At 41.2% G+C, this 25455-nt stretch overlaps 2 protein-coding genes and 1 pseudogene across 3 annotated transcripts; 2 read left to right on the top strand and 1 right to left on the bottom strand.

Annotated features, from left to right (window-relative positions):
- The first annotated feature begins 1143 nt into the window (after positions 1-1143).
- On the top strand, positions 1144-11243 carry LOC113035087 (uncharacterized; annotated as a pseudogene). The gene is made up of 10 exons (XR_013912459.1): positions 1144-2145; positions 2358-2490; positions 2572-3727; positions 3926-4056; positions 4204-4352; positions 4589-4743; positions 6051-6136; positions 6272-6347; positions 6880-6977; positions 8629-11243. The product of XR_013912459.1 is annotated as an uncharacterized LOC113035087 (transcript).
- A 1656-nt stretch (positions 11244-12899) lies between these two features.
- LOC113035059 (gap junction alpha-3 protein-like) lies at positions 12900-14853 on the top strand. The gene has a single exon (XM_026190323.2). The coding sequence runs from the start codon at positions 12900-12902 to the stop codon at positions 13983-13985; it is 1086 nt and encodes a 361-aa protein (XP_026046108.2). The 3' UTR covers positions 13986-14853.
- Positions 14854-19795: 4942 nt separating this feature from the next.
- Positions 19796-22039, bottom strand: vma21 (vacuolar ATPase assembly factor VMA21). Its single transcript, XM_026190344.2, has 3 exons — positions 21816-22039; positions 21464-21573; positions 19796-20888 (listed from the first exon to the last, which is right to left on the bottom strand). Exons 1-3 carry the CDS (start codon positions 21875-21877, stop codon positions 20749-20751), a joined length of 312 nt encoding a protein of 103 aa, XP_026046129.1. The 5' UTR covers positions 21878-22039; the 3' UTR covers positions 19796-20748.
- Positions 22040-25455: the final 3416 nt, after the last annotated feature.

The following is a 25455-nucleotide window of genomic DNA, read 5'->3' as shown; positions in this document are numbered from 1 at the left end:
ACCATTCCCCGCATTTCAGTATCTACAAAATAAATCAATGAGGTGGGAAGGTGAACAATTATAGTTGAAATGCCACCAAGTCATAGAATCCTAACTGTAAGGTCATGATCAGAGAAGGTCATCCATTAAGATTGTGAAACTAAGCAACACAACATTAAACTTTGACTTGCATCCTACAATACTGATCCACTGGCAATGGCATGAAAAGATATTTGAAATTGTAAGCAAGTACCTCTGGATGTACACCAAAAGAAAAAAAAGATATGCCATTGAGCAATCTTTCTTGCTGTCTTCCTATTGGCAAATCCCTCTTCTTGAAACTGATGCAAAGTGCCGTTTTGCAACTGGAACCAGTATATGTGATGTCAGCATTATCACGGGTACAGCAAAACTGCCTATCAATCTAACTCTTGAGCAATATTAACTTTAGTAAAATGTCTGTATTGCCCCACCCACACGTTTCAGCTTCTAGATCAAGTAGCAGCTTGACAAGTTCAAGCAAAGAGCACTTGAAGAAAAGAACACTGTGTGGATAGCATTAGGTGTCAAACCATAGGAATGCAACAAGTAAATTGTATTCATTCTTCTTCTTGGTGTTGATAGTTACTGGCATTTAGACATTAGCAACAGCTTGCATGCAAAGTTGCACGACTTTCTGTTTCTACCTCTACACCAGGGGTGCCAAACACATGGCCCCTGGGCCAGAATCAGACCGCCAAAGACTCCATTCTGTCCAACTAGACAGACTTGGAAAAAAATTGAGAAAAAGGGCATAAATTTGGGACTTTTAACTGTATTTTCTATAAGGTTGACAGCTTTTTCTACTGATAAGGACCTCCTTCGTAACCATTCATAACACACCAAAGTAACTAAATAATAGATAAACAGTTAAATGCAATATCTACAACTGAAACTTCTATCTTTTTAAAGAGGGTCCACAGTTAGAAAGTCATAGTCTGTTACATCCAGTACTTACAATATGGACAGATTTCTTCCATTTAATACAGCAGCATTTCTTTATCGTGTAGAAAAACTGAGACATTCTGCTTAAAATGTACTTCTTTTTTGTTATATGAAGATATCTGAGAAATTCAATGGATGGTTAAACTTCTTATGGATCAAAGTGGGCTCTATGCAGCCCACTATGTCAAATGAGCTTGACATCCTTGCTCTAGACTGTCAAATGCTGTCTGATAAAAAAAAAAAAAAAGAAGTTCTAAATTCTTTTAATTGTTAATTTAATTGGAAATGAAAATAAAAATCAAACATGCACTATGAAAGATGTCTGAAATCTATTTTTTTTAAAAATCATTTTAAAAACAGATGTAGACGCAAAGTACTTTAGAGACAGGCACATTTAGCAAAAAAAAAAAAAAATCAACATTCACATTTCCCTCATTCACAGTAATGCTGTTCCATACTACAAATATTGGTATCGATCCAATACCAAGTAAATGCAGGGCCAGGATTGGTTACTATTTGTTATTCGGGTAGCTAATTGGGGGAGAGTAGTATGCCATGAATTATCGTTTTAATCACTACTATATCAATGATTACTTTCCACAATAATCAGTTAACGCAACAAAACACCACTTTCAGCTTTTCAGGTCTTTTGAAACGGAGTCTTTGGAGACCTGGAATGCAAGTTTTTCTGTCTCTAAACCACACAAAAAGGTTTGGACTTTCTTCATAGTGCAGGTTAGTGAGGTTTATTTTTCGATCCATTCCGCCCACCTCTACTGGCTCGGGCCTCTTCTCAAGATGGCGGCCTGGCATTGGTGGAAAAAGGAGTGGGATACATTTTTATGACAACCGGGTTTTTAAAGAAGAAACCGAGGTCAAAAAGTAGACTAAAAGGAATCGTTCCACTATGGTAATTTGCGGAACCCCCAAGAAAATCTATGAAAAGAAAAGGACCGTCAAAGTCAGGAATAATAACGCTAATTGGCTAGCTAACTAGCCGCTAACTAGCCACCAGTCATACTGGCAGGGGTCACGCACGCCATGGCTCCTCACCAGCTGGCTGTCACCCTCCAGTCGGCGCCCTCCATGATTTCCCAGAAAGTGCAGTTAACTTACCAGCTGTTCTTGCTGGAAAATGCCCGGAATAAACTTGAACAAGACCTTCGCAACTTCACCATCAAGGTAAAGCTAGCTGGCAAGCGAGCGACTAATTAATGCATTTACTTACATTAGCTGATATTGCTAAGACCAATGGAAAAAGGTACAGTGTGTTCGTCATTACAAAAACGTGAAATATCAGCTGACTGCCAAAATTGGTTTCCTCTGAACTAATAAACACAATGTATGTGTATTTTTAAATAAACCACACAAATTTCCCCCTTTTTTACAACCAGGCCTATAAAGATGTCCAAGGTTACCTGAATTCATCTTGTCCCAGGAACTTGTTCAGCGATCTCTCAAAAGCTTTAGATGTGAAATGTCAAACAGTCGCAAAGCTTTCAGCTTCATTAAAGGACCTCACAGCTGGTAAGTTATAAATTAATCGTATAGCTACAGATGGATAAGTAACTGTATTAATAAACCTCTGCTGCCTGCTTTCCCTGTCAGACCCGCAGGTTTGTCTTCTTCCTAAGGTTAAAAATGGAGTCAGCGGAAATCAGATACAGCAGCTTGGCATCAAAGAGATTCAGATTACAGATGTTTTTAAGTTTGGGCCCATGTTAAAGAACTCGCTGATGGCGAGCTCAATAGCAAAAGCAATCCAGGTACTGGGAGCCACGGTGTCTCTTCAGCAGCTACAACGCTTCCTCACCTCGAAGCCTGCGGCAGGCTATCAGGACAACATGATATGCAGGCGTTCTTCAAGCCTCACCAGCACTGTTTTGACTTCAAGTTGTGATTTTAAGGTTGAAGAAAAGCAGGTTGATTTTGAGGAGAAGAGCCAAGTGGATGCTGGGATTTTTCCACCTGTCACTGATGAGAGCCGTGACAGAAGTGCAGAGAGGCCTCAAATACTTTTACCTCCCTTAAAAGCTGTTTTCCCCGAGCTCAGTAACCCAAAACCCATGAACACCACACCACTATTACACTGGGGATGTGAAGATGATGTCAAGGTGCAACACCAAAAACAAACATCCTCCCAGCTGCTGCACTTCCTCAGAGCAAAAGTTAAAAACATGGGTTCACTGGAGGTCACGGCCATGGAGTGGGCTAAACGTGCATACAGTTCAGATTTACAGCAGCCTGTGTCACCTACCATTACACCACAAAAAGACCAGTTTAGTCACGTTGTCACCGATCTGGTAGAAGTTCTTGCTCCAAAAACTTTGAATGCAAAGTTTGAAACCCGAGCCCCAGTCTTCAGAGTGAAAAAAGCCGAGTCAAGTGGCTCTCTCATCTATAGTTGCGTGATTGCAACACAAACTGAACTCTGGGATATTGGAGACATCTTCGCAGAGGTAGTGGAGAGGGTCTCTGATCCTGGTCCCTTGGGAAGTGAAGACTGCCAAAATATAACTACTCAGCCAGAGATCGTGGGTGTGAATATCCCCTGGAAACCCAAAAGTCCCAAGTGCGCAGAGCCTGAACGTGATAACAGTTCTGATGGTGCGAAAATGGCAACAACCAACAGTTTAAAGATTCCCGATTTCCAAATCCGAAGATTTGAAGAGACTGAGGTTGTGGTGTCTCACATTGTGAGTCCGAGCAACTTCTACATCCAGCAGGCAGACTCCCATGAGAAGCTACAGGCCTTTGCCACAGAGTAAGTCATTCATTGCTGAGGCTAAACTTAAGTCTGCTTTTTCTCAGATTTTCCCGCTGATTCACTGATGACATTTTCAGAACTTAAAGAGCCATTTATGCCTTTTATTCATAACCGTTTTCTTTGTAGATTTTTTTTTTCTTTTTTAATAACCCACATGTTTCTGGTCATCATCATTATTATTTTCATTTGGCACAGCTGGAAAGCCAGTAGTTCAAATGCTGAGCAGAACTGCATTCCAGATATTGGAACCGTAGTAATGGGTTGGGTCGCCGAGCGAGAACAATGGTGCAGGAGCCAGGTGATAAAGATATGTGGCGTGAGCAGAGGTGGGTTCTGTCCTTGTGTTGAAATGTTTTTGCAGATGTATGCCTCTAGATGGTAGCAGTGTCACTTTGTTTTCCTGGTAGCCACTTGGGAATATCACACTGGATTTTTAGTCTTGCTTTGTATGCTCTCTGTCTTTTGGATGTAAGATGGTGCTGGGACAGAGACATCCATCAAGGTGGAAGTGAAAAGGTTGGACTATGGTGACACTGCCTGTCTGTCACTGTCAAATATAAAGGAGCTGACCCCTGAAATGGCTACTATACCACTTCAGGCTGTGCAGGTTTCACTGACTAATGTAAGTGGATTTACAGTACACCTGCATGGACATGTAAAAATATTCAGAGAGAGTCATATGGACTGTCCCTGCCAGAGTTTGCATACATGGAAATGTTAAAAAGCTGTGCTGTGAGAGTGTGGGCTTAATTATTTGCATTTGTCCACTATTAGTCACAGCGTTATCTGTTACTTGGTGAGAAAAGGAAATGAATTATCTCAGTTCATGGTATTTTGTGTGTATTTCCTACCCCTTAGGTGATGCCTCTGAATGGGAGAGATTGGTCTGAGGAGGCAGTCGGCTGGTTCAAAGCGACTGTACACAACAGGACCCTCTATGCTAGGCTGTACCCACAGGAAGGCAAAGTTACAGTCGAGCTGTTCATGGAGAAGGGAAAGCTCGGAGCCATGAGGTATCGAAACATAAAACACAGTCAATTAATTGTGGCGTAAAAAGTTTCAGTGGACAGAATTTTAACAGTAAAAAAATTATTACGTCACCATTAAACAATGTAAATTGTTAAATTAAGAAGTAGCATGGTGACTGTATAGTAATGTGAAAAAGTCTTGAGCCACAACCCATTTCTTTTTCCTTTCCTTTCATGTATTTTGCTAGGAAAACAAGTGCAGCAGTTTGTTGAAACATATGCAAACATACCTGGAAATGCAGGAAATAAGGCAAAAACAGAGTTCGCACAATTCTTACAAATTTCAAAATCAATATTTGGAAAGACCACTTATCATTTTGAATGCAGCGTGAACTCTTAGGCAGCTTCCTTGTCACTTCTTTAAATGGTCTTCAGGAATAGTTCTCCGGGCTTCTTGAAGGTCATTCAGCACTCTTCTTGGGAAGTTTGCTGTCCTTTTGTTCTGTCGAGATGATCCCACTCTGCTTCAGTAATCTGCTTTGAGGCAGCCAGTTCATTACTGACTGCGGTTTTCTATCCAGGTATCCTTTTACTGTATTAGCAGTGACATTGGGATTATTGTCATGCTGATTGGCCATCTTCAGTTGGATGCCTTGCAGATGGCATTGCATGGTGGTGGATCAAAATCTTAACAGTACTCATCAGTCATGACAAGATCCCCAGTACCTCTGGCTGAAACTCATTTTTCCGTTTCCTCTGTTAAGCTTTGTTTATTTATTTATTTATTTATTTTTAATATAAGTTGGCTTGGCTTGAAATGGAACCTCAAACCATGACGGCACCAGAAGTTTCATCCTCATAAGACCTTGTCGCCACAGATTTTGCCTGCTACTTCTTTTGTACTCTTCTTGTCCAGTTTGCCCAAAGTCTTTTGAGGACACACTGCACTCCATGCTGAAATATGCTAAGTGTTAAGTTCATAGCTCTTTAGGAATCACCTTGTTGATGCAAAAATATTATTATGCCTGTTAAACTGTTATCTTTGGCATTTTTCATAGATTCAGCAAAAGAAATGGGAAAACATAAACAGGCAACAGGCTGTAGTTTACTTTTTCTTTTCTTAATGCTCAAATCATTTAAAGGCCACAGTGTTGGGTGGCTTAACAAATGTTCCTCTTAAAATGAGCAAAAAAGCAGCAAGGGTTCAAAGCAACACTTTGTTGTCCAGGCTTTCAGAAAGACTTTTGCACAGCACTGTTTCTGTTTGTGCCACAAATAGGCAAAATACAATCATCTACTCTACATTCAAAAAGGACCAATAAGTAATGAACACACTTAACACATCATTTCAGGAGGGGTGCTTCATTGTCTTTGAGACTGGCCCAGAATGGACACGCCATCCACAGCAAACTTAAGAAGACCAGTCTCATCAAAAGAAGTAAGTTACATTATATTTTAAAAATGCATTTTCTCTAAGAGTCCACACTACACTAATATACTTCAATGCGATGTGTTTATTCCTCATTGTCACCGCTCTATGTTGATATTCACAATTTTCCGTTTTGTTTTGTAGACAGTGTTCAGCTTAAAGCCCAGAAACAGGACTCTGACTGGGAGAAGTATCTCATATCATGCTACACTCAAAGGAAGTAGTTCGTGTGTGTGTGTGTGTGTGTGTGTGTGTGTGTGAGAAAGAAATTAAAAGTAGATTTATAAAGGATTAACTGGACTAGTACACATTAAGTCATGTTTTTCTTTTGTATCTCGAGCTTTTATTCTTTATGTACAGGGAAAGCATACAAAGCTAGTTTTGCTTGTTTTATTTTGACTGTATAATTTAAAGATATTGGTTAACCTGTTCCATTTTGCTGTGTTTAAGAACAGAACTGTATTTCAAGTCCTGATTATTTTTAGCCACTAGACAGTGCCTGCTCAGTCTGATTACCCGCTTTCTATTAAGTTGTATTCATATCTATATTATTACCTTATCTGCATGGTACAACAGGTCTTTTTTGGTTTTGTTTTTTAAATGTATAATTTTTCTTTGATCACAGAAAAGCTTTGCTGACTTAATAATATTGTTCTTATGCAATGGCAAACCTATCATTATTTGTGCAGATTTGACTTTGAAATAAAGATGTGTTTGCTACAATTGCACATTTGTGTCTCTTCCTTGTGTAGAGAGAATGTAAATGAGGTGCAGTTCATTCAGATTATTAGCAGGCCACCCAAACCCTCCCACTACGGCCTGCGAGTGATGCAGGAAAACCCATGGCACAGTGAGCCACTGTGTGTCATCTGATTGTACATGACAAACGACCACGTTGTGTTGCCGTAAATCATGGTTTCTACTGTTACGTGGAAGGGGGTGTGACCACAACTAACCTGTTGACGGTGCTATGTAAATAATAACTTTTAATATGAACCATTTGGTAACATGTTATATTGGACCTAACTGGACTAACCTGTGTGACTGGGTTAATATATTCTTGTGCTAGTATTGTTGGAATTAAAAAGTCTAGGTAACATCAAAAATTAAAGCTGTATTTTATTTTTAAAGTGCAAATGACAATTTAATCAAATCAATCTTTTAAAGTGCTGTAGCATTCAAATTAGCCACTCCATTAGACTATGCAGTAGTTCCCTAGTTCATATATAATCTGTGTGAATTCGTAAACCTGTTAATGTCGCAGCAGCAGTGACTCGGGTCAACAGCGTCCTTCACTTCCCTGCCCTGCCAAGCACAATAAATAATGTGGCAGGCTGAGGCCTTTTGTGTCCACACAGATTCTTTCTTTTGCCCCGGGGTAGGCGGAAATCGAGGCGTTTGATCTGAATTCTGAAAGAGTCTTGTTGCAGCCCCATAAAGGGTGCCATTGTATGTAAATAGTTTATATAAGAGCATATGACCGCTACGGTGCAGGGCAGTGGCTAGTGGCGGAGGAATGATTAGCATTTTCCAAACGCATGGTGTTCTCAATCCAGCCTTTTGGCTCGCTAAAAAACACAAATTTGAATTTATTTCTTCCCATTTTGTACACATTTTTGTGTACCACCAGCAGCTGAAGGTAAAAATTCATGTTATCTCCTTTCTAATTGTTTTATACTAACATTCAGTGAGAGGTTGGATTTGGGGTGAGTGATGACTGACATGCCCCAGTGACTTGACTTGGCAAATACTTGGCATGCTTACGGTCTCATCATCATTCCCTTTATGGTAGCAATGTTTTACTGAATATGCTTTAAAAGTCACATAATTTTAAGATCTGTTAAAGGAAAACCTTAAAGAACATAGCTATTCTCAAACAATAGAGATCTCTCAAGGGGGAAAAAAAAAAGGAAAGCCTCAATGAGATGCATGTCTTGCTGCTCCCTTGGAGAAATTTGCTGGCAGTCTGTCAGTCTGTCTGCAGTTGGGCTGTAAGCCAGCCTGGGAGTAGAGTATTAATACGGGATGAGCATATCACGTGGTTCTGCAAATGTTTTGCAATTGGTTTCAACCTGTTGCGTCTTCTGACGGTGCATGATGGCAGGCCATCGCCCCTGTTTTTATACAGCCGGCAGGCTACTTGGCAATTCTTGTCTGTTGTTCCTGACTGCCAAATCCGGCTTGATGCTCAGGTCATACTTCAAGATGGTCATCTTTGGACCCGGTGCTGCTTACGCCGCTTGCACCGCCGGCTGAGCCTGGTAAACCTCTAACTACTCATGTTACACCGGTTCGATTTTTTCTGAAATGCTAAGTTTTGTGTGCAGTTATAGTCTAAAGACCTTATTTAACTGGCAAGCCATTGTGACTTCATGCCAGTAATAAAAAAGGGAGTAAATTTTCTTAGTAATTAGAATTTTGGGTGATTTTTAGATGCAAAGCATCCCACACATGTAACTGCCTACACCTGTAAAAACTTATATTAATCCCCTTTTCCCCAGACCTGGAGTCGAAAATGAACTGGGGGTCCTTTTATGCCGTGATCAGCGGTGTAAACAGGCACTCTACTGGCATCGGACGCGTCTGGCTGTCATCTTCATCTTCCGCATCCTGGTCCTGGTGGTTGCTGCGGAGAGCGTCTGGGGCGATGAAAAGTCCGGCTTCACCTGCAACACCCAGCAGCCCGGCTGCAATAGCGTCTGCTACGACCAGTTCTTCCCAATTTCACACATCCGTCTGTGGGCACTCCAGCTCATCCTGGTCTCCACCCCTGCACTCTTAGTGGCCATGCACGTAGCCCACCGAAGGCACATCGACAAGAAGATCCTGAAGAGGGCAGGCCGCAGTAGTCCCAAAGAGCTGGAACACATCAAGAACCAGAAGTTTCAGATCACGGGCGCTCTGTGGTGGACATACATGATCAGTATCATCTTTAGAATAATTTTCGAAGTGGCTTTTCTCTACATCTTTTACTTGATCTATCCTGACTTTAAGATGGTGCGTTTGGTGAAATGTGACTCATTCCCTTGCCCCAATACGGTGGACTGCTTTGTCTCCAGACCGACAGAAAAGACCATATTCACTGTGTTCATGCTGGCAGTGTCTGCGGTGTGTGTGCTGCTCAACCTGGCAGAGGTGGTGTACCTCATAGGCAGGGCCTGCAAACGGTCCTTCCGCAGCTCTGAAGACGAGTCAAAGTTACCATGGATAAGCCAAAGATTGTCCACTTACAAGCAAAATGAAATCAATCAGCTGATAGCAGATCATTCTCTCAAGTCTAAGTTCACTGTGACCAAAAAGAGCCCAGCCGAGAGGGGTGAGAGGTGTTCTGCTTTCTGAGACTCTCTTGAACTAATAAGCAGTAACCTCACCTGACCACGTAGTATCTCATGCATTAAAGTCACATATATACTGTGTATTAGGTCAATTTCAGCTTTTTGGCTATTTATTTATACATAATTCAGTCAGTGGATCTTAGATACTTGTTTTTATCTGTTCATTTTTACTCACAAATATTGGCTGCCGTTCTCGCCTAAACTAGAGTCTGTAGTGAAGGTTTAAAGACCAAACTGGTGCTTAAGAACATTTTAACTCAAATCCAAGGTGGCTGTTGTTACAGTAAAACCAAGCTTACCTTGATTAGATCTTTAGGGTTTTTTTTCTTTGTTTTTCTTTTTTCTGGATTCCACAATGCTTCTGAAGGCTTCCATTATATTATTATTTTTTTAGTGTAAATAGCAGTTTGTCAAGTTGTTGACAAGCTTAGGCTGACTATTAGTGTGATGCCTTGTTTTTGTAACAGCCGTATTGTTGTTGCAGCTCAGTATTCTTAGAAGAATAAAACAGGTGTACAGAATTGTTGTTGAATATGAGCAATTTAAAACATACCAGTTATAATTGGTGCAAAAAGTCTGTAAAGATTGCTGTTTGGAAAAGGGTTTGTAATCTGTACATAAGTCCACACCATAGCAGATCATTCGATACTGAAATTTAAGAAAATTGTGGACGCCACGATTCCAAACTAAACAAACGAAAACACGTAATGGTAAAAGTCAACCGAAATGCTCTGAAACATCACTTTGGTCCTTTAAAAATCAGAGGTTATTGAAGGAGTTGAAATGCTGGATGAGAAATTCAAAAAATGAAACCATTAGAAGCTAGTGGATGTATAGGAAAGCACATATAAATGGGTAAAATGACTTGAACAGCTGTTAACAGTATGGTGGTTAGATTTTATTTGATGGTCACTGATTTTTTCTGAACTTAATGTAGACCGCTTGTTGCTACAGTTGGTGCTAGAAAATAAATTTTCAATTCAAAACAAAACAATGTAATACTGTCCAAACATGATTGCCATGTCATCACCGGTGCCTGTAAGCCACAGTGTTGAAACCAGCTGCCTAATATCATGCCATCAAAAGAGCTCAAATGCACTGAAGCATGAAACTTCGACTTTTTGAAGTTGTGTGTCTGGAGAGTTTGGAGGCCAGGTTACTACCTTGATCTGTTGTGTTCAGATGGTAGCACTCTCACGCATGGAAAGAAGTTTCCACAGAGAACACTGTTTTGTAAGGATGTTCAACCATCAGCGGTTTTAATATTGTGGCTTCTACATGTGTGTTCACTTTGACTTGTCGGTAAACCTTCATCAATTTTCAGCTCATAATCCCCAAAAAGTTAAAAATGTCGGTGTTAGTCTTTTCCGCTTGTCTGCAGAGGTACCTCAGCTTAGAACTTGTCCAGTCTCATTACTGCAGATATATCCTTGAGTTAGAATACCTTTCCTTACTTTTCATCTTTGTAAAATTTTCTTCCAGTGGGCTTAAATAAATGTTTGCAGCTGACGTACTGTTTAACAGACCCTAGTATTAACCATGACGATATATTAGTGAACATCTCACTTGTCCTGTAAATGTAAATAAAATGTAAAGTAGCTGTTTATACAAATCGTTTGCCATGTGTGCGTGTAACATACAAAAAACCCTTTCTAAATGCACATGTAGCATTTTACATCCAGGTAATCAATCCAGATAAACTATACAATGGGTTGAAACAGTGTACATTGTGGATTATGAAGAAATAAACTGGCAGATAATATGAGATTATTTAGCAAACATGCAGTGTGTTGTTTCTTTGAGTACCTGATGAAATAATGAAATATGTCTGAAGTGAGTTGTTGTGTTTAGTAGCTAGGATTTTAACTCATTGAAACTCAGCTTTTTTAATAAATAAATACATTTACCCCTTTCCTGTCACTGTGATTTGGAACTTCAGGATGCCAGTAGTTGTTCATCTCCAAATCATTCCTGCACCACCACCATCCCATCTCCACCCCCATGATAGGAAAAGAGACCCTTGTGATATATTTAGATCTCGGGAACACTTGTGGCCAGACAGACTTAGCAGACAAGATCATTGGCCAGCTGCCCTGTCACTCGCCGTAGCATGCGAGCAGGGGTTTGTTTAATAGTTTACACTGGACAGTGCACACCGTGCCAAATTTAACCGAGGGGGGAGGGAGGGTCAAGGGAGAGCAGGTTTGTTGGTTGGTTCTTTGGTTGAGTGTGTGTGCATATGTGTGCTGTGGCCGGCTAAAGACCCCTGGGCCTGGATTCTGATTTCTGCGAGAGTTGTATTTGAAGACAGAAGACTGAGTCACTGAGCTTGTCGGCGTGGAACTAAGTTTGTGGCTCGCAAGAGTCTGCTTTTCCTGTCCATTCAAGGGCATTGTTGGGGGTCCTAAGATTAGTGTTGCACTGAGGCCAGTCGGTAAAGCAGTGAGGCCTCATGGACCCTGCCAGACGTGGGAAGCTTTGCCACAGAGGATGTATGAGCTGACACGGTGACTTTCTCCAGTAAATGTAAGTTTTCTGTGATTTTTTTTTTTTAACTTTATGCTTTATAGACTGAAATATTTGTTTCTTCAGGAGTTTAAATTATAGTCCTAAACCTAAAGTTAACTTATTAATGGTTCATGCTGTGGCCAAATGCTGTAAGTGCAGGTTAACAGCTGTCTTATGTGAGAACAGAAGTTGAAGTTGTTTCACTTCTTTTTCCTCGAATGATGGCATTATTCTTCATTGTAATGTGGGATCTCACACCGTGGAGTGCGGGTCCCATATTTAAATTGCTGTCCAATCTGCGATAGCTGGTGCTGGCTCCCTCAGCGTCAGCCCACCTGCCACATTTCAACACTTGAATTCATCCTCCAGAGCAGCATACCTTCTACTTCCACTCTTACTACTGTATAGACCATTCATCAGAAGCAGAATCTATTTAAAACCTAATGTGTCACAGGAGCTGACAGCTCTAACATTACTCAACTGTTTCTAATTCACACTCCCACCACATCTGCCCAGTGTTTGATTTCACTTCGTGTGGCTCGTGTTGCCATGGCGTGGGTCATGAAGGCCAGGAGCCGCAGAATCATGTCTGAAACCTGCTTTCCTCCTGTCCACACTTGCCAAATATATACCCTCCCAAAGTAAATATAATCCTGTTTGCACCCACGCGGATAAGACCACTACCTGCTCAGTGGCGGCCGCCCAGTTGGACGCTCAGTTAGCAGCTTGGCTCCCAAAAGGCTTGGTTGTTCTGATCTCTGCTGAACTTGGTAAGAGAATTTTTAGTCGTCAGGAAGGATGAGGCGTACGCTCAGGATTAGTTTTACTGTAGTCATTTAATCTCTGTTGCTGTGTACAACAGTCTATAGATGAAATAACTTTTTCTATTTTCAAATCCTCTGTAGTCCTAGATCTGACCTCTCACAGTCATGGGGGATTGGAACCTGCTGGGAAAGCTCCTGGAAAAAGCCCAGGAGCACTCCACCGTCGTGGGGAAGGTGTGGCTCACTGTCCTGTTCATCTTCCGCATCCTGATCCTGAGTGCTGCGACAGAGAAGGTGTGGGGCGACGAGCAGTCGGGCTTCACCTGCGACACCAAGCAGCCCGGTTGCGAGAACGTATGCTATGACATCACTTTCCCCATATCTCACGTCCGGTTCTGGGTGCTGCAGATAATCTTTGTATCCACACCGACTCTGATATACCTGGGGCACATTCTCCATCTAGTCCGGATGGAGGAAAAGCAGAAGGAGAAAGAAAAGGAGAGAGAAAAGGAGCACAGTCATCAATCAGACAAACAGACTGTCATTGTGGATGTGAAGCACAAGAAGGCTCTGATAAGAGACAATAAGGGACGAGTCCGCCTGCAGGGGGAGCTTTTGCGGACATATGTCTTCAATGTGATCTTCAAGACGCTGTTTGAGGTGGGCTTCATCGTGGCCCAGTACTTTTTGTACGGCTTTGAGCTCAAACCCATGTACACATGTGACAGACCCCCCTGCCCCAATGTGGTTAACTGCTACATATCCCGCCCCACAGAGAAAACCATCTTCATCATCTTTATGCTTGGAGTGGCCTCTGTGTCTCTGTTCCTCAACCTCATAGAGATCTACCATCTGGGTTTCACCAAGTGCAGCCAGGGCATCACCTTCAGGAGGCGCAACCAGTCCAATGGGAGTATCTCCAAGGAGCCTGGCGAGACTGCAGTGCCATTTGCCCCAAGTTACGATGACTACTTCCACGAGCACCGCCAAGTCCAGCCAGCTTACCCACCAGTGCCGTGCTACACCGCGGCCACAGACTCGTCCTTCCACCCCTACCACAGCAAGGCAGCCTACAAACAGAACAAGGACAACTTGGCGGTGGAGAGGAGCAGCACCAGCAAGCCAGAGGAATGTGACCTGAAAGGAAAGAAGGGAGCAGGATCTGCCCCTGGGTCACCTACGCAGGCCAGGCCTGGCCACAGTGCCAAACACAGCAACAACAAGACTAGAATAGACGATCTGAAGATATGAGGAGGTTTATGTTTCTCTGAGGGGTCTTAAAATGTGCAAGGGGATCATATGTTGCTTGGAAGTGTTCATACATGCCAAACTGACTCCCCTCTTCAAGATGGCACTGCTTTGACTCATTCCAGCTTAGAGGGGAGTAGTATTTACAGGGCACAGAGAGAAGCCTGAAATGGAACCACAAAAAAACAGCAACAACATTTCTGATAAACTTTCACAATAAAAGAAATTCTGCTTCTTTATATGTGGAGAAACAAAGTTGGATCTCACTTCAGACTGTAGCATTAAATGTTAGATACTAGTCTGTCGCTGCGGCAACAGACTAGTATTTGTATCTGTGTTTTCTAAGTTGTGTTGACTGGTATGAATCTTTCCACCATTCAGAGAGGGTCTGCTCAGGTTTACAGTGAGCTCGTCTTTATTTTTCTCAATGTGTGAAACATCTAGAATTCAGGGCTGGAACTTGCACAGCACTGACCTGACCTCATTCGTGGAAATCAGATAGGGAGAAAAGTTAAATTTAACTCCCTTTAAATGTTTTGAGGTCATCATCTAGCATAGTTCACTTGCTTAGACTTGAAGTAAAGAGTTGTGCAATACCTGACAATTTATTGGAGGCTTGAACTGCTGTTACTAATTCCACAGTGCGCCTCAAAAACAGATATTGCACGGGTCTCAGGAGTTCCCACATTTTTACTGTCTCTTTCCTTTTTTTTTTTTATTGAGGCAGCCAGAAAGTAGGTAATGAAAAGCATGTCGATTGGTTTATTCTTGTTCATGTCTGGATTTGTGGCGTTTGTTTGCTTTGAAGCACTTGATGACAACCTTGTTTGCAAATCTGCTTGAAATAAATTGTCTTAAATTTGCACTTCAATTTGTGATTTTGAGTCTTTATCACACTGCAACTATTCATATGTCATAACCCTGGTGATAATACATGAAAACCAGCTGTAATATTGGCCCACACAGAAGCTGAAATGCAGCGCAGCTCTGAAGGCTTCTCTTTTGAAAACGATCACACTGTTAACGAACACGGGGTCTCTGAAATGAGGACATGCCACGTGATGTTTGACTCATCATTTTAACGTGTTTAAAACAGACATGTTGAAGCGAGAATAAACACGTGGAAAGTCTTTGCTGTCTGCGTGTCCCTCGCATGCATATCTTATACTCATCTGTGCCAAGAAGGCACACATCGCTGGCATGGAAACCTTGAAACTCATAGCATGTACATCATGAGGAAGCACCCTTGTGACTCTATGCTTGATGCCTCAAGGGGTTCATCCATCCATTTTCTTAGCTTATCCATCCGGGTGTCATTGTAGTATTTTCTAGATTCATCTAAATATCGATAGTACTGATACCAATACTGATATCGGTATGAGATCAATACGAGCATGATAGGATCTTTACTGTGTTTCTATCCTCAAAGTTCAGTATGTAGCCCACTAAAGTGTGTTGAATAATTATCTTTTTTTATACCTCAAACATGCGCTATAAAAAATATCTGAACCTTTTTTGTCTTGACTGTCACGTCTGTTTCATTTATAGCCTACACCACGTTTAAACAAAAGTCAACCCAAAGGGCACATTTACATTTTAGGTGTCCATAGAAAAAATTTAAAATCTTTTCAAAATAAAATAAAAGTTGAAAGGTGTGATTTGTTGTGTCAAATAACTTTTGTGGAAATTAAATCATTAAAATATGTTCCGAATTTGCAAATTAATGATGATTCATGATGGAGTCATGACATATTATTCTCCTCTACATAACCTGCCATTATATCATACATATATATATATATATATATATATATATATATATATATATATATATATATATATATATATATATATATATATATATATATATATATATATATATATATATATATCAGAGGGCTACAGTTTCTCAGTTTCTATCTGCAATGAGCAAAAACTGGACGTACTAGACTATTCTTGCGTCTGTTGTGGTGCCAAGCACAATATGCTTTACATCCCTCGTGTGTTACTTGTGAAAACACATAATAGCGCAACAGACTAAAGAGTCAGCTTCATCAATCAATAAGTCAGTCTTTAAAAAACATTCCACCCATCTTTGGAAATGAAGATAAAAAATGGAGGCGATATTGAAATAAAAATGTGACCATATTTGAGAGAGAAGAAAAAAGATGACAGATGAAGAGAAATGAGTGCGCTTTGAAATGAAATCCTTCTGCAGGGCTTCACTTTCACCATCAGATTGTTGGACTGTGATAGAAGATGTCCAGCGTAGCACATTTTTGGACATATTCAGCACATTCTGATAAATTATCTACAGCCATAAAAAGTTCCGTCTGTTACATAAAGCATAAATAACCTAAGAGTGGCGCTTTTATCTGTTTCCTGCTTCACAAAAATAAAAGCATCCATGAAACACATTTCTTGGACAAAACTGCGTTTTTTCTAATGTCCCGGGAGGTTTTGATAAATGTAGCATGACCACCAAGGACGACAAAAAATATTGTTATTTTAATTGGGGTGATGGACCAAAAATATTATGCTACTGATGCCTCATGTCTGTCATTATATGTGTGTTATTAATACTTTCTTTGCTTCACATGATCTCTGTTTAATATAACAAAAAAAAATTAATGACTAAAAGTATACAGAGGTGTGCTGTGATTGTAAATTGAAAGAATTGCTATATATGACAGCTGGGATAGGCTCCAGCTCAACTCCTTTCCCTGAATTAGAGATGGATGGATGGATGGATGGATGGATGGATGGATGGATGGACAACTGACTGACTGACTTATTTCACTTGAAGGTTTAGCCATTTTCAAATCCCCCAAACACTACAGCAGGATCTTGTTTTTGACTCAGTTCCAGGTTTCAGAGACATCCATTGATAGATTTCCTTGTGCACTTAGCATTATCATCCTTTTTAAAGGTGCACTTCCTGTTAAGATTTGGCTCATGGACAAATGGCTTTGCATTATATTCAAGCACTCTTTAATGTGATGCAGAATGTACACAGGTGAATCAGTAAATGCTCTATGTCCTGTCCCTGAGTTAGCAAAGCCACCCTGAATCACATTTTCACCGCCATTTTTCACAGCTGGTTTGCAGTTCCGCTACTGCAAAGACAACTTTGGCCTTTGTCAAGGATACTGTTACAGTTAGAGAGCATAATAGTTATTATACCTCTATGTTAGCTGTAAAAGTGGCTCTGTTTGAGTTTTCCTGAAAGACTTCATATTCTGGTCATCTATTTCTGATTGTAGCTACATGCACTATGACACTACAGCTTGCAAGAGTTACCTACATGAATTTTATGGCTTCATGGAGTCTTCTTGGGGTGTATTTAGTGGAAAAATCAATTGTTGTTATTTTCCTTACTATGCAATATTTTATTTGAAGATCTTTGTGGTTTCTCTCTGACCTTAAAGGTATCTAAAATAATAATGATAATGATAAATAATAGAAACTCGTTCTGAAGGACTTTAGGCAGGTCTTTGGATCTTACCCTGATGTCACAACACGTGTCACATCAGAGAGGACACCAGAGCATAAACAGGATAGGTTTTTCACTCCTTGATGAGCGTCTGGTCATTAGCACCTAATCTAAAAGCGCCTGATGATGAAACTTTAGTCAGTGATTTGAAAGTATGATAGATGTAGAAATCTATGTGACATATCAGTTGTTTCTGGTAAACCTAACATGTAGCTCTATGTACTGAGAATTAAATTGTCTTGAATTCTAAGTTTTAAACACCTACACAGATGAAACTGTGAAATAAAACCTTCTAAAGTGTTGAAACATATCCTGCTGTCTTCTCAAAAGCGCCTGAGCTGAATTTCATGGGAAATAACAACGCAGACTAACACAATAAAGTGCCTCCTTCGTTGTGTTTAATGGTGGATATGATCTCAAGTGTCCAGATGAGTTATTCTCCTGTCTTACTCTGTTTGCTCCCCGAGGTTTCAGTGTGGTGGACTTTATTTTCCACCAGCTGTAGCGTGGTACTCTACTGCCCTCTTTCTTTACTTTCACTTAAACACCAACACAGCTGCTTGTTTGAGCTTTGCATCTGTTGGGCACGCCATCTGCTGGGCAGGGAAATCTAAGTGAGGGAGGCATCTGATACACTCAGCAGCCACTTCATTAGGTACATGTTCCTGGTATTGGGCTGAACTCCCCTTTTTGCCTTCAGAGCTGCCTTAATTCTTTGTGACAGAGATTCAACAAGGTGCTGGAAACAGCCCTCAGAGATTGTGGTCCATATTGACACAACAGCATCAGACAAGCTGCGTCCATGATGTGAATCTCCCGCTCCACCACATCACAAAGGCGCTCTACAGTGGGGCCATTCTCCTCTGACCTCCGGCCACAACAGAGCTGCCGCTCACTGGGCATTTTCTCTTTTTCAGACTGTTGTCCGTAAACCCTAGAGATGGTTGTGTGGAAAATATTCAGATCAGCCCATCTGATGCCCACAACTGTGCAAGGGTCAAATGAGCTAAATCGCTTTCTTTCCCCATCCTGATGCTCGGTTTGAACCTATGCTTGGCTAACATTTGTGTTAATGAGCAGCTGAACAGGCGTGCTTAATGAAGGCTGGTGAGTGTATGTTCTACTACATGCAGTATGAGCCGATGTAAAGTGCACCAAGAACATTTGTGCTATACATGAGTTATCTGAACTCTGTTACAGGACAGAGTATACAAAAGAAAATCATCAAGGAGTGCTGACGTGTATCGCTTGTAACCCTTCATTTAGGTAGACACTCAGCTCTCTCTGGCCTGCTTTTCATGTCACTGACACTATGCATTCAACCTGCTAATGTGTGCTAAATGACAAAGAGCCAAAAGCAAAGCCTGCCCTTGCCCCATCTTTCTGTTGTTGCAAGGGTAAGCGTATGAAATATCAGCCAAAGGAAGGGGGGGAGACATCTGATGTTTGCTGACTGAATCAGTCTGATTGCTCGCAGGCCTGTCACCTCATCACCAACACCAGCCTGTTAAACTCACTGCAGGCAGGCTGCACAGCTCCGACTCTGGAGTACAGTGTGGGAGCTACACACACATAAAGCGGTGCTGGTGAGAAGAGGCTCTCATAGTGTGAAGGGAAAAAACGAAGAGAAATCAGCTGCTGACATGGTTTCCGAGGCAGAAAACGTTGTTACGGCCAGGCAGCTGCCGGGTCTTATCCCTGCTTCTTTTACCGCGCTGTCTGTGGGAACTGGCTGACCATTTACTGCCACCATGTGACAATTCAGACTCCCTGCAGAGGTCAATAAGGTATCTTCCCAGACATGTGAGACAAAGCTTGTTTTATTTTGGCAACCAAATTCTAATGGTTTTCACTAGTCTTTATCAGGCCTGGGAAAAATCTGGGTCATGTTAATGAGGTTTGCAAATGTTTTCTTTATTTCATTAAGATATTTTTATGAATTAAATAATCAGTTTTGACAGTTTTCCACACTGAATGTTAGGATTGGAACTGTTGTGACAATGTGTAAATGTGCTTCTGGGGTGGACTATTAAAAACAAGTTTGTTTACGAGGATGTTTGATCTCTGTGCGCACATTTTTTGGTTAGTTATGGCAACAAATAGTAGGGGAAGTCATGACCTCTTGTGTAATAAGGCTCACTCATCACATGCAGGCCTTATTCATAAAAATACAACAAAAAACAAACAGTTCATCCAAGATTTAATCAGAGGACTGCAAAAGATAATACTTTAAATGTGTTTTTTAATATCACATTTATAGTAGTCAGTTTGTTGTTCTGGTATTAGACCATGTAAAAAAACAGGACGCACACTAGAAACCTGAAAACAAAACTCTGCACTTTATTAAAAATAAAAGATGATTTTGTAGAGAATCAGTTTAATTCTTTAACCAAGCACAAATCGTTTCCTTTCATCTTTGTATTTTTAGAAAATACCACTAGAAACAACAAAAATGTACACTTTCCAGTTTATTTGAACAAGTCGGCACTCACATCTGCATGACGACCAACGTCACTGGCTACATCATCGACACAAAACACACAAATTTAAATACAGTGTGAATTAGGAACTCACTGCAACACCAAAGTTTCTTAATGTCGCCACGCTACGGCACACAAACGCACATCAACTGAAAGAAAACCAAATTTAAACACTATTTAAAAGGGTTAACAGATGACTCGAATGATATGGTTTGCGTGAGATTTAAGCACATTATGGGTTTATAATGATGCTGAGAGACATCCTCAAATGTACAACAACTGAAATGTGATTAAAATAACATGACTTCGAGCTAATTGAAGCATTTTGGAAGCAAATCTTTCATATGCATTAAACATGAGGCAAAGTGTGTGTGCGTGCACACCTGCACACATCAGTCAAAACCCAAGATGCTTTCCTACAAGACAAACTCTTTGCTGAGAAGGGACTTAGAGCACTTAGCCAAATGGCAGCTTATGACAAAGCCTCTTAAAAACCACGGCTGTCCTCTGTTGACAAAAGTAATATTTTCAGAGAAAAAAAGAAAGTCAAGAAGGCGGGCCCGCTGAGGCTGGTGAGCAAGCACACTCAGCAAGCTCCACTCCCCCCCGCCATTGCCGGGGAACACAGAGTAGTTTCAGGCTTTAACCTCGGAGCTCTAATGCAGCTCATTGTAGATGGTCTTACAATGCCCATGACCTGGGAGGGGGTGTGAGGGGAGGGGGGTGGGCTTGGATCCCTCCCCACGTCGGTCGGTCTGTCTCCTCTGGTCTTCTAAGCTGATAAGGATATGCCTTAATCATGTTTGCCCTTGCCTTTAGGCGCGCCTTCGTTCCAGGCCACATAAACAAACAAAGCCAGAACCACATGCACAGCGAGCACCGCAACAATGGCTGCGTAGAAATAACTGTCAGAGCTTGACATCTTCATCGAACCTACGAAACAGAAGCAGAGCGTTAATGGCGACGACCAGCAGCTGCATCACGGAGTTTAAAGTGTCACAAGTCAGGTTTATATTGAGGTGCTAAACACAACTTTCTCTGGCACAGAATGAAACCCAGAAAAATAAAAGCTGCAGTGGCTTGTTATGTCTTTCCATATAAACCTACAGCATCTCTGGTTGTATTCGATTATTGTGGGTGATATAAACCAGTATATTTGTCATTGTGGGTACTGAGGAGGTCGTCAAATGTGATAATTATGGGGGAAAGAGTTCCGATAAATCCCTAGATCCAGAATAAATGCACATTCTCATCTGGATTAGCTTTATTATATCATCTAAAATGGAAATGTTGGTATGGAATGACAAATACTATGCTAAAAGACTCTTACTATTAGAGCTTAAAGATAAACTGACTGCTCTATTAACCTGTCAGCAGATGACCACTGATCAATAGATTTTAAAATCTGGATGATGTGCTACGTTTACAAAATAAAGTAAAAACCCCAAGAAAATGTGAAAGCAGGAACAGAGTGGAGGTAAGTCCACAATCATCCGGACACACTTCACCTTCAAAGATGTACGCCTTTGATGCGAAATACAGTCCAATGGGCACCGTGACCATGAGGATGGTGAAGAACAGCAGAGTCTTGAGGGCTGAAACCAGGGAGCTTTCATTTCTGCAAAGGAGCACAAGTTCATGAGTCAGCCGGGATCAAACCACACAGCGACGGGGGCTCTGACACGCTGACTACGGATGTGGATGTGTACCCTGGTGAAAATTACATCTATGTTCCCGGATTGTGCCACATAAAAGATATGTCTCTATGGCAATGAACGGCACCGCAGAGCTCGGGTTTTCAGGTCACTAGGTATACAAGCTAGCCGTTAGCTTAGCTAGTTCGTTATACTATTTTCTCACCCTCTGAAATACTGCGGCGGTGGGGCGGAAGCGTCCAGAGATGCTTTCATAGATCCGTCCATTGCTGTACTGTAAATGAAGCGACACAACGACGAAACTTGTGCGCGAATATTCTCGCGTTTATTCTCTGTAAGCGTTGTGTTGACAGCGCTAAAATCGCTTCTTCCGGGATGGTCACGAGACTGGTCACATGATGAGATTAGACGCCAGATAGTCTCGCGATGACAGAATGTATTTGCCCGAGTAATCTGAGGATATAAAGGCTGGCTTTATCTTTCAGCAACATAAAGCATCGGACTGTTGACTGCTGTAGAATCATGAGGGTAATTTGCAGCCCAGATGTTGGTAAAAGTAGACTATTCACCACTTTCTGTTTGGGAAAGCCTTAAAAGATCCAAGTTCATGACAGTACAAGTATGACTTGTTTTTCCCAGAGCTATTGGTGGTGGTGGAAGGTGATGATTTGAGCTTGTTTTGCATCCACAGGACCTGGGCACCAGTCATGAACTCCTCTGTATACCAAAGTATTCTACAGTTTAATGTGAGGACAGCTATGTGAGGGCAGGGATAGCTCAGTAGGTAGAGTGGTGGCCCCATGATCGGAAGGTCGGGGGTTCGATTCCTCTGAACAGCTACCCTGAGGTACCCCTGAGCAAGGTACCGTCCCTACACACTGCTCCCCGGGCGCCCAATGGCTGCCCACTGCTTCACTGAGTGAATGGGTTAAATGCAGAGAGGGATTTTCCCCACGGGGACCAATAAAGTACACTTTCTAAAACTTGGTCAAAATTGTAATATACAGCAGAACAATGAGCCAAAACACAGCATTGAATCTACTGCTGCATGGCTTGAAAAGAATCAAGGTGTTGCCCACTCAAAGTCCAGACCCAACTATAATGCTGTGGAAGCATCTTTAGAGAGCTGTGCATATGTATAGAAGAGTGGGCCAAAATTCCTCCACAATAATGTGAGAGACTTATATAGTCGTACAGAAAATGATTCATTCAAGTTATTGCCAATAAAAGTGGTTCTGCAAGCTGTTATGTGAAATCTTAAAATTGCTAATTAAAATGGTTATTGCAATTGGATTAGTTTTAAAAAATAAATGTTTTCCTAGCAGGGAGCTAGATAAATACAGTCATATAAACAGCACTTCACTGCCCTTCCATTCCCAAAGATATTCTCTGAAAATAAAAGTGGGTGGATTTTAATACGTCAACTATCATTACTTCATTCTTAAATGGAAAAAAATAACATGACATAACATAGCCTCAGTGTCCTCAGTGGCTGTGCATGCACAGTTCACATGGTCGGCATGTGTTTGTACACACACTCCTGAATAACACTGCTACACTGTTATCTCCTGTTTAATTGCTGATGTAACAGAAAGCCATTTAGTCCATTATGAGCAATTTGTGTGGATTTAGTATTGGTGCATTACCTACGTTTCTGGTCAAAGCGTTCCTCTCTGAGTCTCAGGGAGTGGCACTTTCTGCTCCAGTTGGCTTTTGTTGTTACCAGTTTCACGCTCAGCAGGCTCCCGAAAAACACATTCAGTTTGAAAAGACTCAAAAGAGACGAAAGAGAAGCTCTAAGAAGAATCTAGGGACCCATGTTCTAAATAATCGTTTCGCTTTCAGTGGCAATTTCACTCTCAAGTAGTTATCCGAGGGGAGGAAAAAGAAAAGAAAAAAAAAACTCGCTAAAGACGTCAGTGAGTGTGAAGATGCAGCCGATTGTCATGGTGATTCATATTCATTTCAAATCTTCTTGCAGATGAACCAACATGAGCAATTTTAAAAACTGTTTTCTGCCTCTTTTGTTTTGTTAGATTTTGCCCTTTGGGAGACAGAGAGGAAGCACAGGAGAGCGGTTTCTGAATCGATCGTGCGTTCTTGTGTGTAAACTTGTGAAACCAAGTGTATTTCTCGTGAGGTGAACGGGTAAGCCTTGACCTTTATATGTGGAGGAAGGAGGGCGGAGGAATTAGCAGTTTGATGAGATGGCACTGAGGTGTGGCCCTTTTCCCTGTGTGGCATGAATATTACTGCTCACCTGTGTGGGATGATGATCTCCTGCTGTCTCTCTGTTAATGTCCTGTGTAGTTTATACATCGCTTGCTTATATATAGCGCTTCACCAATTCACCTTTATTCCTTCAGTATCTTATATGATGAGCTTAATTATGATTCTGGTGATTGTAGCGATGACTCACATGGATCAGGTGGCTCGGTTTCGTTCTCATTTTAAAAGCTGTCAATCAACAGCCATCATCCCCAATGTTGAACCGTGCAATAAACCTGTCAGTGTAGTTCGTTCACCTCCTGTGCCTTTATTGTGTGTCTAACCATACATCCGGTTTTTATCTTCACCTAAAAAACTACTACAAATCAGCCACTTAATATTTTTTCATTCAGTTTTTCATGTCATTCAGCCTGAAATGTAATTTCACCTCACAAATAATAAACTCTTGCTAAAGATTCTGCTTTTCTTTTCTTCCTTTCTTCCTTTTTCAGCAAAATGGATTCAGTCTGTTGCTTATTTTCAAGAGACTTCACATTTTCTGCAATCTTTTAAGAGTGCTTTTTTTACGTTTAAATTTCTTCACTTTTCACTTCCATAATGTGTGTTTCGTCCTTGTCTCTCTGTATTTTCTTGGTTCCTCTTCTACTTCCCTTCAACCATTTGAGGTAGAAGGCTGCCCGTCCCTGAGCTTGGTTTTCCCAGAGATTTCTTCCTGTTAAAAGGGAGTTCTTCCTTCCCACTGTTGCTAAGTGTCTGTTTGCTCTGTAATATTTTATGATATTTATCTTATGATAGAAAAGTGCCTGTTTAAAGCAGTTGCTGTTGCAAATTTGCACTGTATAAAAAATTGAATGATTGCATTAAAAATTCAGTATCAGTATTTGTACACGTTATTGATGTAGGGGTTTGAATAAAAGCATTTGAAAGGGGCTTCTCTGGTGTCGTGGCTCAAAGAGTCGGCAGTTCGTCTTGTAACCAGAAGGTTGCCGGTTCAAGCCCCAGCTCGGACAGTCTCGGTCATTGTGTCCTTGGGCAAGACACTTCGCCTACTGGTGATGGCCAGAGGGGCCGATGGTGCGATATGGCAGCCTCGCTTCTGTCAGTCTGCCCCAGGGCAGCTGTGGCTACAACTGTAGCTTGCCTTCACCAGTGTGTGAGAGTGAATGAATAGTGGAATTGTAAAGCACTTTGAGGGCCTCGAAAAGCGTTATATAAATGCAATCCATTATTATTTTAATCACATGTCATTCAAATATTTATTCTATTATTTTTTAATTTACAGTTTTTCATTAATTATTTTAAATGTGAAAAACTGGCGACATGTCTGCTCTATCATGGCTGGGATAAAGTCCAGCTGTGATGACCCTGAGTGGTGGATGGATGGATGGATTTTTTACCCACAGTCTGAGCCCACTCCAAAGGGGTAGAAGATAAATCTGAAGGGTTATGAGGCAACTGATTAAAAAAGAATAGAATAAAAGCCCTTAGTTTTTTTTCTCTATTCTTTCCATTGTAATTTTATACTTTCGTGCTTTTTATTATGACACATTCTGAGAAGCTGAGATGATACATCCCGTATTGATGGAACGGCAGGACATCACATGCTAATCATTACA

The sequence above is a fragment of the Astatotilapia calliptera genome, chromosome 2 (assembly GCF_964374335.1).
Source record: "Astatotilapia calliptera chromosome 2, fAstCal68.1, whole genome shotgun sequence".
Taxonomy (NCBI): domain Eukaryota; kingdom Metazoa; phylum Chordata; class Actinopteri; order Cichliformes; family Cichlidae; genus Astatotilapia; species Astatotilapia calliptera.
This window is presented reverse-complemented; position numbering and strand designations above follow the sequence as displayed.